The 16735-nt window shown below is 42.8% G+C and overlaps 2 protein-coding genes across 16 annotated transcripts in view; one reads left to right on the top strand and one right to left on the bottom strand.

Moving 5' to 3' along the window:
- The window catches only part of AP3M1 (adaptor related protein complex 3 subunit mu 1), a 30119-nt gene extending 14774 nt beyond the window's left edge, over positions 1-15345 (bottom strand). For 2 of the 8 annotated variants that reach the window (XR_012417770.1, XM_005565433.5), the window contains exons 1-3: positions 14602-15056; positions 1521-1796; positions 53-224 (exon numbers count right to left, since the gene is read on the bottom strand). Coding sequence is in view for 5 of the 8 variants with exons in the window: in XM_005565433.5 (XP_005565490.2) it covers positions 53-224; positions 1521-1793 (445 nt within the window). In the remaining 3 variants the exon portion in view is untranslated. Of the gene's footprint in view, positions 1-52; positions 225-1520; positions 1797-6826; positions 6922-14601; positions 15057-15269 lie in introns of those variants that run through there. The other 6 variants (XR_012417769.1, XM_005565430.5, XM_045362035.3 and 3 more) reach the window with 5 other exon arrangements.
- Positions 15346-15479: 134 nt separating this feature from the next.
- ADK (adenosine kinase) overlaps positions 15480-16735 on the top strand; it is a 563812-nt gene continuing 562556 nt past the window's right edge. For all 8 annotated transcript variants that reach the window (XM_074001748.1, XM_074001746.1, XM_005565442.5 and 5 more), the window contains exon 1: positions 15480-15599. In XM_074001748.1, coding sequence (XP_073857849.1) covers positions 15535-15599 — 65 coding nt within the window. In that variant the 5' untranslated portion in view covers positions 15480-15534. The remainder of the gene's footprint in view (positions 15600-16735) is intronic.

Genomic DNA, 16735 nt, shown 5'->3' with positions numbered 1-16735 from the left:
GTTTACAAAGTTTTAATTGCTCAGTTACCAGTAAAGTATGTTTTCATCTTACCTGTAATAGAGTTGACAACAGACCGTAGAATTGTTGGCGGTTTAATTAATTCTTTCAAAATGTTAGATTCGGTAGCCAGTGGAAATCCATTGTCTAACATTTCTTCTAAGAGTTCATATACTATGACCACATTATCCTTAATCGCAGCCTCTGAACACTCACCAAAGTAGTCCTGACAAAATACACAATATCACACAATGGAAGGCACAAAGAAAGGCTTGCTAAATACTTTTTGTTCTGAAGAACAAACTTACAGTAGCATTATTCATTGCTTAAGATGCTGAACATATGTAAAACAGAGCCAGGGAAAAAACCCTCCATAGGCCGGGCACGGTGGCTTATGCCTGCAATCCCAGCAATTTGGGAGGCTGAGGCGGGTGGATCACTTGAGGTCAGGAGTTCAAGACCAGCCTGGCCAACATGGTGAAACCCTGTCTCTACTAAAAATACAAAAATTAGCTGAGTGTGATGGTGCACACCTGTGGTCCCAGCTACTTGGGAGGCTGAGGAGGGAGGATTGCTTGAACCCGGGAGGCGGAGGTTGCGGTGAGCCAAGAGCACGCCACTGCACTCCAGCCTAGGCGACAGAGTGAGACTCTGTCTCAAACAAAAAAAAACAAGCAAACAAAAAAACCCCTCTATAGTCCTAACATTATTCCTCAGTATTTTCTTGATATTTCTAGCCTGAATTTAATTCCTATTACACATTATACTAGAAAGTATTGAGACATTAAATTGGAATTTGAGCTATAAACTTCATTCACCCTGATTAACTATTCCAACATACACATAGATAAGCTTAAATTGTTTGGTATATTCAGCAAGACAAGAGAAAAAAATAAAACGTAAATACAGAAGAGTTCATAACCAATGAAAATCTTGAGACCATTGAGAGAACTGTATGTGGAGGGCATTATTGTTTCCTGATGATATGCAGTCATCCCTTGGTAGTTGTGGGGAATTAGTTCCAGGATCCCCTGTGGATACCAAAACTCACAATTCTCAAGTCCCTGACATAAAATGGCATAGTATTTGCACATCACTTATACACATCGCCCTATATACTTTAAATCACCTCTAGATTACTTGTAATATCTAACACAATGTAAATGCTATGTAACTATTTGTTATACTGCATTGTTTAAGTAATAATGAGGAGAAGAAGTTTGTACATGTTCAGTTCAATTTTTTTGTTCAAATATTTGCCATGTAAGGTTCGGTGAATTCATGGATGCAGAACCCATGTATATGGAGAGCCAACTGTAATTTGTAATACATATAAAAAATAGTAAATACAGCAGCCATGTGTGCAACTGTACACCACATAGAAAAGGATTTATGAATTTATGCTTAAACAGAGAGAAACAGACAGTAAACATCAAAACCTGGGTAATTAAATAATATAATCATGTCTCACCTCCAGCTAACTTGGGTCATTTAAGTTAGAAAGGTATGATAGATAACCAACCTGAAAAGTGTCAGCAACTCGATGTAGGAACTCAATTACAAAGAGAGGTGGCACTTCAGTCTGTATGACAGATACAAAGAAGAGCTTATCCCGGTAGATACTGATGAGGTAGTGGTGAGGTGTTGAAATGACAGGTGGTACATTTTCAACATCAGCAGCTTTCTCTTGAGCTTCAAAGAAATAATCACAGACAGACTGGCTCACAACGCTCTTCCAGTGCTTCTCTAGAAATATGTCACCGGAACAGTTTATGAGAAATAGACTGTGGATCATTTTCTGTTGGGGCAAAGATAGGTTTAAATTTATTATACATTAAATATCATTTAACATATACAAAAAGATTATACACTTTGACCAAGTGGGACTTATTCCAAGAATGCAAAAATCAATCAATATGATATACAACTAGAACTAAAACAATCATTTCAAAAGGTGCAGAAATTGCATTTGACAAAATCCAACATCATTTTACAAAAAAAAAAAAAAAAAAAACCAAGCCACTTAAGAACAAAAAGAAACCTCCTCAGCCAGGCTTGGTGGCACATGTCTGTAATCCCAGCACTTTGGGAGGCTGAGGTGGGTGGATTGCTTGAGCTCAGGAGTTTGAGACCAGCCTGGGCAACAGGGCAAAACACCATCTTTACAAAAAATACAAAAATTAGCTAAGCATGGTGGTGCTTGCCTGTAGTCCTAGATACTCAGGAGGGTGAAGCAGGAGAATTGCTTGAGCCCAGGAGGAAGGTTGAGGCTGTAGAGAGCTAAGATTGTGTCACTGCACTCCAGCCTGGGTGACCAAGTGAGACACTATCTTTTTTTTTTTTTTGAGACGGAGTCTTGCTCTGTCACCCAGGCTGGAGTGCAGTGGCCGGATCTCAGCTCACTGCAAGCTCCTCCTCTCGGGTTCACGCCATTCTCCTGCCTCAGCCTCCCGAGTAGCTGGGACTACAGGCACCCGCCACTTCGCCCGGCTAGTTTTTTGTATTTTTTAGTAGAGACGGGGTTTCACCGTATTAGCCAGGATGGTCTCGATCTCCTGACCTCATGATCCGCCCGTCTCGGCCTCCCAAAGTGCTGGGATTACAGGCTTGAGCCACCGCACCCGGCCGTGAGACACTATCTTAAAAAAAAAAAAAAAAAATTCCTTCATCTGATGAAAACCCCAAAGCTAATACTATATTTAATGATGAAAGACTGAACACTTCCTCCTTAATAACAAAACCAAACAAGGATGTCCAGTCCCATCATTTCTATTCAACATGGTACTGGAGGTTTGAACCATGGCAATTAAGCAAGAAAATAAAACAAAAGGCTTCCAAATTAGAAGATACAATCTTGTATATAGAAAATCATAAGGAACACACACACACACACACACACACACACACACACACACACCCCCACACCCACCCCTATTAGAGTTAATAAATTTAGTTCAGCAAGCTTGCAGGATACAAGTCAATATACAAATCAATTATATTTCTATCCACTATAGCTATAAAATACTAAAAATGGGCCGGGCATTGTAGCTCATGCCTGTAAACCCAGCACTGTGGGAGGCTGAGGAAGGAGGATTGCTTGAGCTCAGGAGTTTGACCAGTCTGGGCAACATAGTGAGACCTCATCTCTATTGAAAACAACAACAACAACAACAAAAAAAAACTGAAAATGAAATTAAGAAAACAATTTCAGGCCTGGCACAGCGGCTCATGCCTATAATCCCAGCACTTTGGGAGGCTGAGGCAGGCGGATCACCTGAGGTCGGGAGTTCAAGACCACTGGCCAACATGGAGAAACTCCGTCTCTACTAAAAAAAAAAATGCCGGGCGCGGTGGCTCACGCCTGTAATCCCAGCACTTTGTGAGGCCGAGGCGGGCGGATTGTGAGGTCAGGAGATCGAGACCATCCTGCCTAACACGGTGAAACCCCGTCTCTACTAAAAATACAAAAAAAAAAAAAAAAAAAAAAAAAAAAGCCAGGTGTGGTGGCGGGCGCCTCTAGTCCCAGCCACTTGGGAGACTGAGGCAGGAGAACGGCGTGAACCCAGAGGCGGAGCTTGCAGCGAACCGAGATTGCGCCACTGCACTCCAACCTGGGCGAGAAACAAAAGCAAAACAAACAAAAAACAAAATTAGCTGGGTGTGGTGGTGCATGCCTGTAATCCCAGCTACTAGGGAGGCTGAGGTAGGAGAATCACTTGAACCTGGGAGGTGGAGGTTGCAGTGAGCTGAGATGGCGCCATTGTACTGCAGCCTGGGCAACAAGAGCGAAACTCTGTCTCAAAAAAAAAAAAAAAAAAAAAGGAAAGAAAGAAAAAAAAAAAAAGAAAATGCTTGTAATCCCAGCTGTCAGGGAGGCAGAGGTGGGAGGACAGCTTGAGTCCAGGAGTTTGAGACCTGCCTGGGCAATATAGCGAGACCCTGTTCTCCACAAAAAGGAAGAAAAAAAAAAATTCATTTACAATAGCATCCAAAAATTTAAATATGTAGAAAACAAATTTAACAAGAGAAATACAAGACTTGTATACCAAATATTACAAAACGTCAGTGAAATAAATGAAAAAGACCTAAAAAATTGGAAGATATTCCATGTTCATGGATTGGAAGACTTGATATTTTTAAGATGGCAACATTTCCCAAACTTACCTACACTTTCAATACAATCCCGATTAAAATCCCAGCTGCCTTTTTGTGGAATTGGACAGGCTAATCCGCAAATTCATACGGAAATGAAAAAGATCAACAGTCAAAACAATCTTGGCTGGGTGCGGTGGCTCACGGTTGTAATTCCAGCACTTGGGGAGGCCGAGGTGGGTGGATCACGAGGTCAGGAGATCGAGACCATCCTGGCTAACATGGTGAAACCCCATCTCTACTAAAATTAGCCGGCCGTGGTGGCACGCGCCTGTAGTCCCAGCTACTCGGGAGGCTGAGGCAGGAGAATCGCTTGAACGCAGGAGGTGGAGGTTGCAGTGAGCCGACACCCAAGATTGCACCACTGCACTCCGGCCTCGGTGACAGAGCGAGACTCCGTTTCAAAAAACAAAACAAAACAAAACAAAAACACAAAAAAACAAACCCAGCTGCCTTTTTGTGGAATTTGACAGGCTAATCCTAAAATTCATATGGAATTGAAAAAGATCAACAGCCAAAACAATCTTGAAAAGGAACAACAGGGGCGAAGGGGGCGGGGTGCGCCCTCCCTCCCCGGCCAGGGCGCTTGGGAGTAGGGACCCACGCCTGCAGCTGAGCATCCTTCCTGGGGGCCACTCTGCTGTGGAGCCACTCTGCTGTTCCAGGGACCTGGGAGGAGCCCTTGGTTCCCGCACACATCCATCCCAGTCGGAGCCTGCGTTTCCTGAGCCGGGATCTGGGGCGAGACCGTGCGCTCAAGCCCCACGTCCTCGTCTGCCTTGGGGCGCTCCTGGCTAGCTGGTCGCCGTAGGTTAAAGTCACCTTACACCTGTAACCAGTGGACTTTCCTACACACCTTTGCAAGCCTTTCTGTGCTGACCAGAGCCTTGAAAGCGGGGTCTTCTGCCTTTACTTTTGGAAAAGCTTTTTATTTTGAAATATTTGGCTGACTTACAAAAGACTTCCCCTCACACTTGACATGATTGACAAAAGGTCTGAAATGCTTCATCTATAGTCTGATTTACTATGAAAAAAGAATTGGGGGGATGCTTACAAAAGTATGTAGAATGTAAAAAGATTGAAAAAATATATTTTTGAATTTTTTTAAAAAAGAAAAGGAACAACAAAGACGGATAACTCGTGCTTCCTGATTTCAAAACTTACTACAAAACTACTGTGTGGTATTGGCACAAGGACAGATATACAGATCAACAGAACATTAACCCTTACATTTATGGTCAACTGATTTTCAACAAGGGTGCCAAGACCTGGGTGACCAGTTGGAGAGAGAACAACCTTTTCAACAAATGGTACTGGAACAACTGGATTTCCACATACAAAAGAATGAAATTGGATACAAAAAGCAACACAAAATGTATCAAAGACCTACTTGGAAAAGCCAAAATGATAAAACTCTTAGAAAAAAATATGCATAGATTTTGACTCTGGATTAGACAATGTTTTTAAAGATATGATACCAAAAGTACAGGCAAGAAAAATAAAAAATAGATAACCTAGAGTCCATCAAAATTAAAACTTTAGTGCTTCAAAGGACATTATCAAGAAAACAAAAATCCACAAAATGAGAGTAAATATTTGAAACCATATATCTTAAAGGAACCCCTATCTGGAAAATATAAAGAACTTTTACTCAACAATAAGAAGGGGCAGGTGTGGTGACTCACAACTGTAATCCTAGCACTCTGAGAGGCTGAGGAGGGAGGACTGCTTGAGACCAGGAGTTTCAGACCCTGTCTCTACAAAAAAAATTTAAAAATTAGCCAGGCATAGTGGCTCACATCTGTAGTCCCTGCTACTTGGGAGGCTGAAGGGGGAGGATTGCCTGAGTCCAGGAGTTTGAGGCTGCAGTGAACTATAATCCCACCACTGCACTCCAGCCTGCGTGACAGAGGGAGACCTTGCCTCTAAAACATATACATAAACAAGCCACTTAAAAAATGGGCAAAGGATTTGAAAAGAATTTATCCAAAGAATATATACATACAAATGAATCTTACAAATATGATGTTGAATAAATGAAGCCAGATGCAAAAGAATATACCCAGTATGATTTCATTTATATGAAGTTGTAGAACAGGCAAAACTAATCTATGTTAAATCAAATGGTTTCCTTTATGGAGAGTGGAGGGCCATGGGGATGATCTTCAAGGGTGCTGGTAATGTTTTCTTTCTTTTTTTTTTTCCTTTTTTTTTGGGATGGAGTTTTGCACTGTGGCCCAGGCTGGAATGCAATGGCGTTATCTCGGCTCACTGAAACCTCCGCCTCCCGGGTTCACGAGATTCTCCTGCCTCAGCCTCCCTAGTAGCTGGGATTACAGGCACACACTGCCACGCCCAGGTAATTTTTTTTTTTTTTTTTGTATTTTTACTAGAGAGGTTTCACTATGTTGGCCAGGCTGGTCTCGAACTCCTGACCTCGAGATCTGCCTGCCTTGGCCTCCCAAAGTGCTAGGATTATAGGAGTGAGACACCGCACCCGGCCAATGTTTTATGTCTTGATCTGCATGATGTTTACAAGCTGTGTTCTGTTTATGATAACTCATTAGGCTTTACATTATGATTTGAATACTTTTCTGAGTGTTAGTTATGCTTCTTATAAAAGGTATATTGTTCCTGCAATATAGAGGACAATGGAAAAATGTCTAATTATCTTACCTTGTTCCTATCTTTTACGTGTATAAGCACAGTGTCAGGTTTTAGTCTAGTGGCTCAATCATTCCAAGTAATAGTACTATATCATAAATGCAGTCTAAGAAGAAAGAATTTAAAACCTATGAATATAGTTTCTATGAATGAAGATAAATTCCAAAGAGGAAAGGAAGACTTTCCAAAATTGATTCATTTGATTCCGTTGACATAGAAAACAACATCAACCCTTTATGAAAGCAGCTGACATTTAAAGAATATGTGGTGATGATCTCCCCTTCCCATTGGACACATGTTCAGTAGTTATCAAGTAAATAATACTAATTACTAAGATACGTTTTAGTAATTATTGTCTCAATAAAGTATGAACACTGTTAACCGTTTAGGGTTCCCGTTTAATTAGAAACAAAAAAGTTTCTTTGTTTAAAGCCCTCGTTTAGCCAAGCAATCAACTTGAGTTATTAGCAATAAACTCTGACACCTCAGGCTTGGAACCTGCCATATTTTTCTACTTTATCTAGTCAGATGATTTGCTTAGTAGGCTTGCTTGGTGTCTTATATTTCTCTCTGGGTATTAATATAAGTGCCATTAGAATACTCAGACTTGCTATATAGAAACTGCTGATTTTAACTATAATCTTAGCTGATAAATTTTCACTTTCATTTTTTAAATGAAACAAGAATATCCAACCATAGGATATGCAACTAAATTTTTATTATTACACCTTTTTCTTGGAATAAAATTAGCATCTGAAATATAAAATATGACTTCAAGAGGAGCACTGTAATCCACAAGGAGACTCAGATTTGAGCACTTCAGGTGAGTCACATATGGAACACAGCATTCTTTGCAAAAATTAATCTTTCGGCTCCATTCAATGTGGTTATTTTTGGCCAGGCACAGTGGCTTACGCCTGTAATCCCAGCACTTTGGGAGGCCAAGACCAGTGGATTACCTGAGGTCAGGAGTTCAAGACCATTCTGGCCAACATGGCAAAACCCTGTCTCTACTAAAAATACAAAAATTAGTCGGGAATGGTGGTGTGCGCCTGTAATCCCAGCTACTCGGGAATAAGCTTTTTTTGTTTGTTTGTTTGAGCAGAGTCTTCCTCTGTCACCCAGGCTGGAATGCAGTGGTGTGATCTCTGTTTACTGCAACCTCCGTCTCCCAGGGTCAAGCACTTCTCGTGCCTCAGCCTCCTCAGTAGCTGGGATTACAGGTGTGGGCCACCACGCCCAGCTAATTTTTCTGTTTTTAGTAGAAACGGGGTTTCATCATGTTGGCCTCAAGTGATCCGCCTGCTTTGGCCTCCCAAAGTGAAGCTACTGTACTCAGTCCCCATTCAAAGTGTTTTATTCCTTAAAGATAATGAATAATACTATAAATGAATTAATACTATCTAAAATGTATTGAGTACTTATTATGGGCCAGACACCATTCTAGACACTTTATCTCATCCTATTTTCACAATGTTATGCTATAAATACTACTCTTATCCCCATTTTACAGACAAGACAATGTCATCTCAGAAAAGTTAGGTCAGTTACCTAAGATCACGCAGTAAGCTAGGATTCAAACCTAAATCCAGCTGAATTCTGAGCTCCTGCTCTTATCTACCTCGCAGAGACTAATTATTAGGAACACATTCTAATACAGCACTGTCCAACAGGGCTTTCTGCAATGATAGAAATGTCCTTTATCTGTGCTAATATGGTAGCCACTACATACATGGCTATTGAGCACTTGAAATGTGGCTAATGCACCCAATACTGAAATTTTAATTTTTTTTTTTTTTTGAGACAGGGTCTTGCTCTGTTGCCCAGGCTGGAGTGCAACTGTGTCATCTTGGTTCACTCCAATCCCCACCTCCAGAGCTCAAGTGATCCTCCCGCTTCAGTCTCCTGAGTAGCGGGGCTTACAGACGTGCATTACCACACTCAGATGATTTTCAAAGTTTTGTTTTGTAGAGACAAGGTCTGCCTATATTGCCCAGGCTGGTCTTGGACTCTTGGGCTCAAGTGATCTTCCCACCTTGATCTCCCAAAGTTCTGGGATTACAGGTGCGAGCCATCAAGCCTAGCCTGAAGTTTTAATTTTAATTAATTTAAATTTAAATAACCATATGTGGTTAGTAGTCAATATATTGAACAGTGCATGAGTGTGCTGCTTCAGCTTATGATTTATTTATTTATTTTTTGAGATGGAGTTTCGCTCTGTTGCCAAGGCTGGAGTGCAATGGTGTGATCTCTGCTTACCGCAACCACTGCCTGCTGGGTTCAAGCGATTCTCCTGCCTCAGCTTCCCAAGTAGCTAGGATTATAGGCATGTGCCACCATGCCCGGCTAATATTCTGTATTTTTAGTAGAAATGGGGTTTCACCATGTTGGCCAGGCTGGTCTCGAACTCCTGACCTCGTGATCCACCCGCCTCAGCCTCCCAAAGTGCTGAGATTACAGGCGTGAGCCACCGCACCCAGCCTAGCTTACGATTTAAGAGGAGATAAAGGACATTTCTTGTTTAGTTAGGAGCCAAAACACATTCTAGTTTTTATGCTGAGGAAGTTTAATAAATTATTTAGTGTGGAAGTTATATTTAAAAGCACTGACACAGGTTATCTAAAATCATTCATCCTATGGAAGGTATAGTTCACAAGGATTTATAGTGCTCCATTGCCACAATACACTCTAAAAGAGTTGCTTGTTCTGGAAGCAAGTGATTTTGTAGTTTCTTTATTTTAGGGCCAGATCTCTACTCATCCTCTTAAGCTGGTGAAAAATTCTTTCCAGGAAAGTTTCCACTGAAGTTGTTTTTATTGGCAGTAGTTCAGGTCTCAGAATACAGAAAGTTAAACCAGCCTTCTAGATTTATTGTTGTTATCCTTAGTGCTGAGATGAAAGCATAACACTTGTAAGTTCTCGACTATGCTTAGCTTTAAAACCCATCTTAACCTTCTATAATAGGAAAAGAGAGCTTACTTCTTCTATCCATATTATGATCAAGGGTCTAATGCATATAACAATTAAATAATACCACACGTTGCAGTGTAAATTAGCCTGTTTCTTTAACTATTTATCATCCTTTTAGTCGCTGCAGTTATTTTTAAATTATTATTTTAATAAACTTTCTGGGAAAACTCCACACTCATTATCACCACAACCATCTTTTCATTCCTAGTGGCTTTTGAGTCATAAAACAGAATTCTCCCTGCTTATTTCAAAGACACTAGAAGAAACTGTGTTCAGAGGCAGACCCATCAGAGCTTTGACTGCAGCTTAAATACATCATAAATCCTTTTTACTAAACATTTTATAATCACCCTGGGTAATTCACAAGCAATGCATTTACAATAGTCAAAATATTCTTGGAAGTCAGTGTCTACAAACAAAAATGTATTCCTTCTATATATAATAGGATGGAGGCACAGAAGGGCCTATACTGAATATGAGAGAATGAGACCAGAAAAGCATCTACTCTTCTGATTCTCAGCCAATATCTTGACCACATATTCATTCAACACAGAGTTTTGAGGCACTGGGTATACAAGAACAAACAAAATTAGAGTTCCTACACTCACAGCATTTAGAGGTCAGCAGAGAAGACAACTTAATACAGTAGGATGTAATTCCTACGATGATACAGGAAATATAGTGTGCTATGGGAATCTACAAGGCTTAGAAATGAGAGAGAACACAAGACAAAGAAATCCAGTATAAATTTAGCAAATTCGGAAGCTGGAGGGAAGAGGGGAGATGAAACTGGAGAAGGAGGGAAGCAGAAACTGATTGGTTCATGGAGCATGCTAAACTTGTTAAGGAGTTTGGACTTTATTCTTAGTGCAATGTAAAGTCATTTTATAATTTTTTTTGGTAATCATGCAATTTGATTTACATTTTTAGAAAGATTATACTAATTACACTGTGGAAACTGGATAGCTGGTAACTGAACACTGTGACACCAGTTGGGAGATGAGTGGTGATGGCCTGGACTAGAGTCTTGACTATGGGGATGGGGTACAGTGAAAAGATAAGATAAACATTTAGGTTTTGTGTTAAAAAACATTTAGGCTTGGACGAGGGGGTATGTGGAGATGAGAGAGATGTGTCACTTAGCCTGGTCCTGTGTAATCTGACCAGTTCTGGATATATCTGACCCAAATAAATATATTCAAAAAACTATTATATATACACTTCTGGTGCTTTAGAGAAGCCTGATTGGAATCAGAATTGTAAGTAATCAGGATTTTTTATTAATGGGAATTAACCACAAGGAGAATTGAAACAAAAGAAAGAATGTGCATAGTATGAAGAGAGCATAATCATGGCAGGAATTCCAACATTTGAGTAGCAGGTGGGTCAAGGAAGTGGACCTAAAGAATGACCGAGATGTGACTGAAGAGGCAAAAGAAAAAAAAGCAGGGTAGTTTTTAGTAACTATAGTATATTAGTGTATTTCCAGAAGAATGGAGGGGTAAATACTGTTACATGGCACAAATAGGTTAAGCTACGAGAATTAAAAATGTCAGCTGGGCACGGTGGCTCACACCTGTAATCCCAGCACTTTGGGAGGCCGAGGTGGGCGGACCACCTGAGCCCGGGAATTTGAGACCAGCCTGGCCAACATGGTGAAATCCCATCTCTACTAAAAATACAAAAAAATTAGCTGGGTGTGGTGGTGGGTACCCATGATCCCAGCTGCTCGCTTGAACCCAGGAGGCAGAGGTTGCAGTGAGTCGAGATGGTGCCACTGCACTCTAGCCTGGATGACAGAGCGAGACTCCATCTCAACAACAAAAAAGAATTGAAAATGTCTGTTGATTTAAGAGTGTTTTTTAACTTTCTTTCCTTAACGCCTGCTAAGAAGCCTTTTTAGACTTCATCTTCTTACCACCCTGCCAATCAAATTCCTCACCCATAAAGCTTTCTATTATTCTTTCTTTTTTAATTGTAAATTGACAAATTATAGTTGTATATATTTAGGGGTACCAGATGTTATGACTGATGAATAAAATGTGGAATAATTAACTGAAGCTAATTAATATCACCATAAAATTTTAATACCACAGAATATTCTCTGTTTATGTAATGTATTTGTGCTCTATACATAAAAAGAGTATATATATTTTTTTCACCTCACAAGAAGCGGTTTTTATCTGCTTTGAGATTGCATGATTTAACACACAGAGGACATTGGTGATCTTGGTAAAAGTGGTTTTGGTGGGCTAGGTGTGGTGGCTCACACCTGTAATCCCAGCACTTTGGGAGGCTGAGGCGGGTGGATCACGAGGTCAGGAGTTCAAGACCAGCCTGGCCAACATGGCGAAACCCTGTCTCTACTAAAAATACAAAAGTTAGCTGGGTGTGGTGGCAGGCACCTGTAATCCCAGCTACTCGGGGGGCTGAGGCAGAAGAATCACTTGAACTCAGGAGGTGGAGGTTGCAGTGAGCTGAGATTATGTCACTGCACTCCAGCCTGGGTGACAAGAGCAAGACTCTGTCTCAAAAAAAAAAAAAAAAAAAAAGTAGTTTTGTTGGTAGTTCAGTGGAATGCTAGAAATAAGTGGGCTGGGAAATAAACAGCAAGAGGTGTAAAAAAAAATAGAGATATGTAGAGTAGATTCAAGAAGTCTAGCTGTGAAGAGGATAAAAAGATAGGAAAATAAATGCAGCAGTTCATAAAGTGAAGGAAGAATACATTTAAATGCTAAAGGAAAGGTGTGAATAGAGGGGAAAAAGCTGACACAGGAGAGAGGGAAAAACGGAAAGAGGACCCTGACACAGCAGGATAGCATGCTACTGGGAGACTAGGTGAAAGAGTTTGCCTTCTCTAAGGAGAAGGAACACTTTCTACTCTTCAGATTGAAGGGAAGGTTTGTATACTTGACTGCAGGCAGATGATGGTTCTCCTTCTCTGTGTAATGGGAGAGAGGTCATTTCCAAAGGGAGGGAGAAATCCTCTTCTCTGTAAATACCATGTGCTACTCGTGAATTGACATAGTACTGAGCTACTTAAAAATATTTAGCCTGCAAAGAACTCCAATAGAGTATGTGTATATGTATTTTTTTAAGAGTTAGGGTCTCACTTTGCTGCCCAGGCTGAAGTGCAGTGGACCAATCATAGCTCACTATTACTTTGAACTCCTGGGCTCAAGTGATCCTTCTGCCTCATTCTGCCTCCGCCTCCTGAGTAGTCAGGACTACAACCATGCGCCACTAAGCCTGGCTAATGTTTAAATTTTTTGTAGAGATGGAGTCTCGCTATGTTGCCCAGGCTGATCTCCAACTCCTGGCCTCAAGTGATTTTCCCGCCTCACCCACCCAAAGTGCTAGGATTACAGGTGTAAGCTACTGCACACTGTCTGCCAACAGTATATTGTTGGTTTTTTTTGTTTGTTTGTTTGTTGTTTTGAGATGGAGTCTCACTCTGTTGCCAGGCTGGAGTGCAGTGGCACGATCTCAGCTTACCACAACCTCCGCCTGCCGGGTTCAAGCGATTCTCCTGCCTCAGCCTCCCGAGTAGCTGGGACTACAGGCACATGCCACCACGCCCATATAATTTTTGTATTTTTAGTAGTGACAGGGTTTCTCCATGTTTGCCAGGATGGTCTCAATCTCTTGACCTCGTGATCCACCTGCCTCAGCCTCCCAAAGTGCTGGGATTATAGGCATGAGCCATACTGTGCCTGGCCATATATTATATTAAATGGTTAGAAATAAAAATCATAAGATTAAGAAAACCTAATCTTGTTGCAAAGAGAGCTTTCCTAAAGATACGTCAGGTCTTTTTTTTTTTTTTCCGAGGCAGAGTCTCACTCTGTCGCTCAGGGTAGAGTGCAGTGGTGAGGTCTCAGCTTACTGCAACTTCCGCCTCCCGGGTTCAAGGGATTCTCCTGCCTCAGCCTCCCAAGTAGCTGGGACTACAGGCGCGTGCCACCACATCTGGCTAATTTTTGTATTTTTTGTAGAGACAGGGTTTCACTATGTTGGCCAGGCTGGTCTCGAACTCCTGACATCGTGATCTGCCCGCCTCAGCCTCCCAAAGTGCTGAGATTACAGGCGCCTGGCCAAGATACGTAAGTTTAACATAATTCTTTTCTCTTATAGTGTCAATAGAAACTGTCACTCTGCCTTTCCCAAATTAATCCTTTCACTTGTAACTTGATCCCATTCCTTTCCTTCTCTTCTGGGAGGTAAGACTTTTTCTTGAATCTTCAAATAGTTGCTTGTTTCCTGCCCCCAAATAGATATCTTGTATTCTTTAAAACAAACCCCAAACTTTCCCCCACCTTGCCACTCTCAATAATCTTGCTTCATGCACCAAATGATGAAGGATTAGTCTCCACTTGCAGTCTTTCCTCAGTTACTATTAAAGCATCTCTCTCAAATAGCTCAATGACTTTCTAATTATAAAATCCAACGACCTATTCTGATTTCAGCTTCCTCCTCTGGCCATTGCAGCATTTTATGTCATTGATAACTTTCTCCTAAACAAAAATACTTCTTACCCTTTTATATGAAACTTCATCTGCTTTGGGTTTCACCTTGAAAGTCTTTCGGGCTTAATTCTCACAATTTTTTTTTTAAAGTCTTTCTACAATCTCCATGTAAACCACTTTCAAATTCGGTAAAACTCAAACTCCGTAAAATTCCTCCTCCTGTCAGTGACACCATCTTCTTAATCACATAAGGCTGTAAGCTTCGGGTTCAAATTTACCAAATACCAACAGCCACATCGCCCGTCACTTTTCCATACTCACTGCCACCTGCTCAGCTTAGAACCCCGTTACCTCTCTCCTGAAGAACTGCAATACCCTTCTCACTGCATTCCTCACCCCAGGCTCTTCCAGGCACCACCCATTAACAGGACGTCCGCTCAGGTCCTTTTGGGGTTTTGTCCTCCAGAGCAGAAACCTGGGACTGAGATTCCTGCCGTCTGTACAGAGGGGGGACCCAGGAAGCTCGACCTCCGGGGCTCAGGCGCCTGAGAACACTAGGCTGCAGGTGGACCGCTCCCTTCCGGCCTTGCTGGCGAGAAAGCCCGGAAGGCCGGGAGTGGGGGGAAGCCAGGCCCTGGCCCACGGCACCAAAGACGCTCCTAGAGCCCAGATCGGAGTCGGGGGTCCCAGCTATTCAGCCTACTCCCGGGTTTTGGAGCTGTCCCCAATCCACATATTTCCCGCCCCTCACACTCACCCCGACACCTGTGCCAGTCAGTGATTCGGCGCCGGGTCCTCTCCAGACCGAAGCTGAGGAAGCTGAGAAGGCCGCGAGGACCCGCAGCCGGAGTGCCCAGGAGATTGCCTGATTAACAGCTTCAAAGACACCGACTATGTCTACCATATTAGAAAGATTAAATATGCCGGAAGACCGTAAATGAGAGGAAAGACGTCTGTTGAGGTTTAGTATCTAAATATTCTACATCATCCAGGACCTAGAAAAATGGTAGGTTTCTCACCATCTAGATTCAGGCGGTTATCCGCGGCCTAACTCAGTCTGGGGTCCCATATGGCGGGGGAGGCGGGGTCAGGAATGGGCGGGGCATTCGCTGTCGGTGGTGAGGAATAGAGCCAATGATTGTGGATGACAGCGGCACAGAATGGGCGGAGTCTGGAGGGGCGGGATTTGGAGGAGAGAAGGCGGTGATGCGAAGAGGTGGGGGGGGGTCAGAGAGTATATGGCAGAGGTGGGCTGTAGAACCAAAGTAGGGTGGGAGCGCAAAGATGGCAGCTGCTGAGGAGGAGCCGAAGCCCAAAAAGCTGAAGGTGGAGGCGCCGCAAGCGCTGAGGTGAGCGCTGCCCGACTTGGGGAGGAGGGTGACAGCGCCTGCTGCAAGCAAGCCCGGGCCCACGTGGGGTTTCGCGGCTCCGGCGCTGGGTGGTGTCTCTCATTGCCCGCTTGGGGCCAACACGCAAGACCTGCCGCGCGGGGAGCTGTCTGTCTGGCCGCGACCCCTTGCCGGACGTTCTCTCAGTTTGGCCGAGTCGCCGCCTGTCCGGTGTAGCTCCGGCTCCAGCAGCCCTTGGCCAATCGTGGCCGGCGGAGGGGGGGCGAGCCGGCTGCCTGCGCCACCTGCGAGCAAGCCCAGGCTGGGCTGGTGCGACCCCGGAGGGCCGGACCGGAGCTGCGTCTTTACGCGGCTGCCTTCTCTTCCTGGGGGATGGCGGGGAGGAGGCTCGGCAACTGCTCTACTCTGGGGCGAAGTCAGAATTTTTGGGGATTTTTCGGAAAGTGTTGCGGAAGGCCACGTTGACCTGCCTTTTCGTACACATTCTGAAAGCCTGCACCTTTGAGGACCCTCTACCAGTGACCCAGACCCCTCCGAGGCTTTGCAGGGGCAGCATTTGGATGAATGGCTGGGAAAAGTTGATTTTTCTTTTTTATTTGCACTTTTTGGCAGCAACGGAGACAGTGCTGCCCCTAACACCTGCCTCACATGTGATTGATGTTGCAACTTTTACTTACAGAGTCATTTGTTAAAATATCCCTTCCTAATAAGTGTAAAGTGAAGCAGGCAGTCTTTGATGATTTGGAAATGTTCGTTGAAAGGCAGTGATTTTTTTTTTCCATCTTAAAATAGGCATATCAAACTGATTGAAAAGTATTGGGACACTCCTGATTATACAAGACGTATCCCATTTCTTCCTGTATCACTTTTCTTCACCTCCAAAAGAAGGAATCACAATTGAAAAGAAAAGAACACTTAGGGGCCTGGTGGCGTGTTCATCTGCTTTGGAGGGTGAACAAATCCATGCCAGTGCCTTTAATGTATTCCTACTACCCTCAAAGGGTTAGCGTGTCTACCTCATACCAAGAACATAAACTTTAAAATAAAAACTCTCTGGATATTCTATTTTTATTTTAAATATTCAAGCTATATGCAGAATAAAGAGCAAGGGCTTTTGAATCAGACCTACCTGAGTT

This window comes from Macaca fascicularis, chromosome 9, assembly GCF_037993035.2.
Source record: "Macaca fascicularis isolate 582-1 chromosome 9, T2T-MFA8v1.1".
NCBI lineage: Eukaryota > Metazoa > Chordata > Mammalia > Primates > Cercopithecidae > Macaca > Macaca fascicularis.
This window is presented reverse-complemented; position numbering and strand designations above follow the sequence as displayed.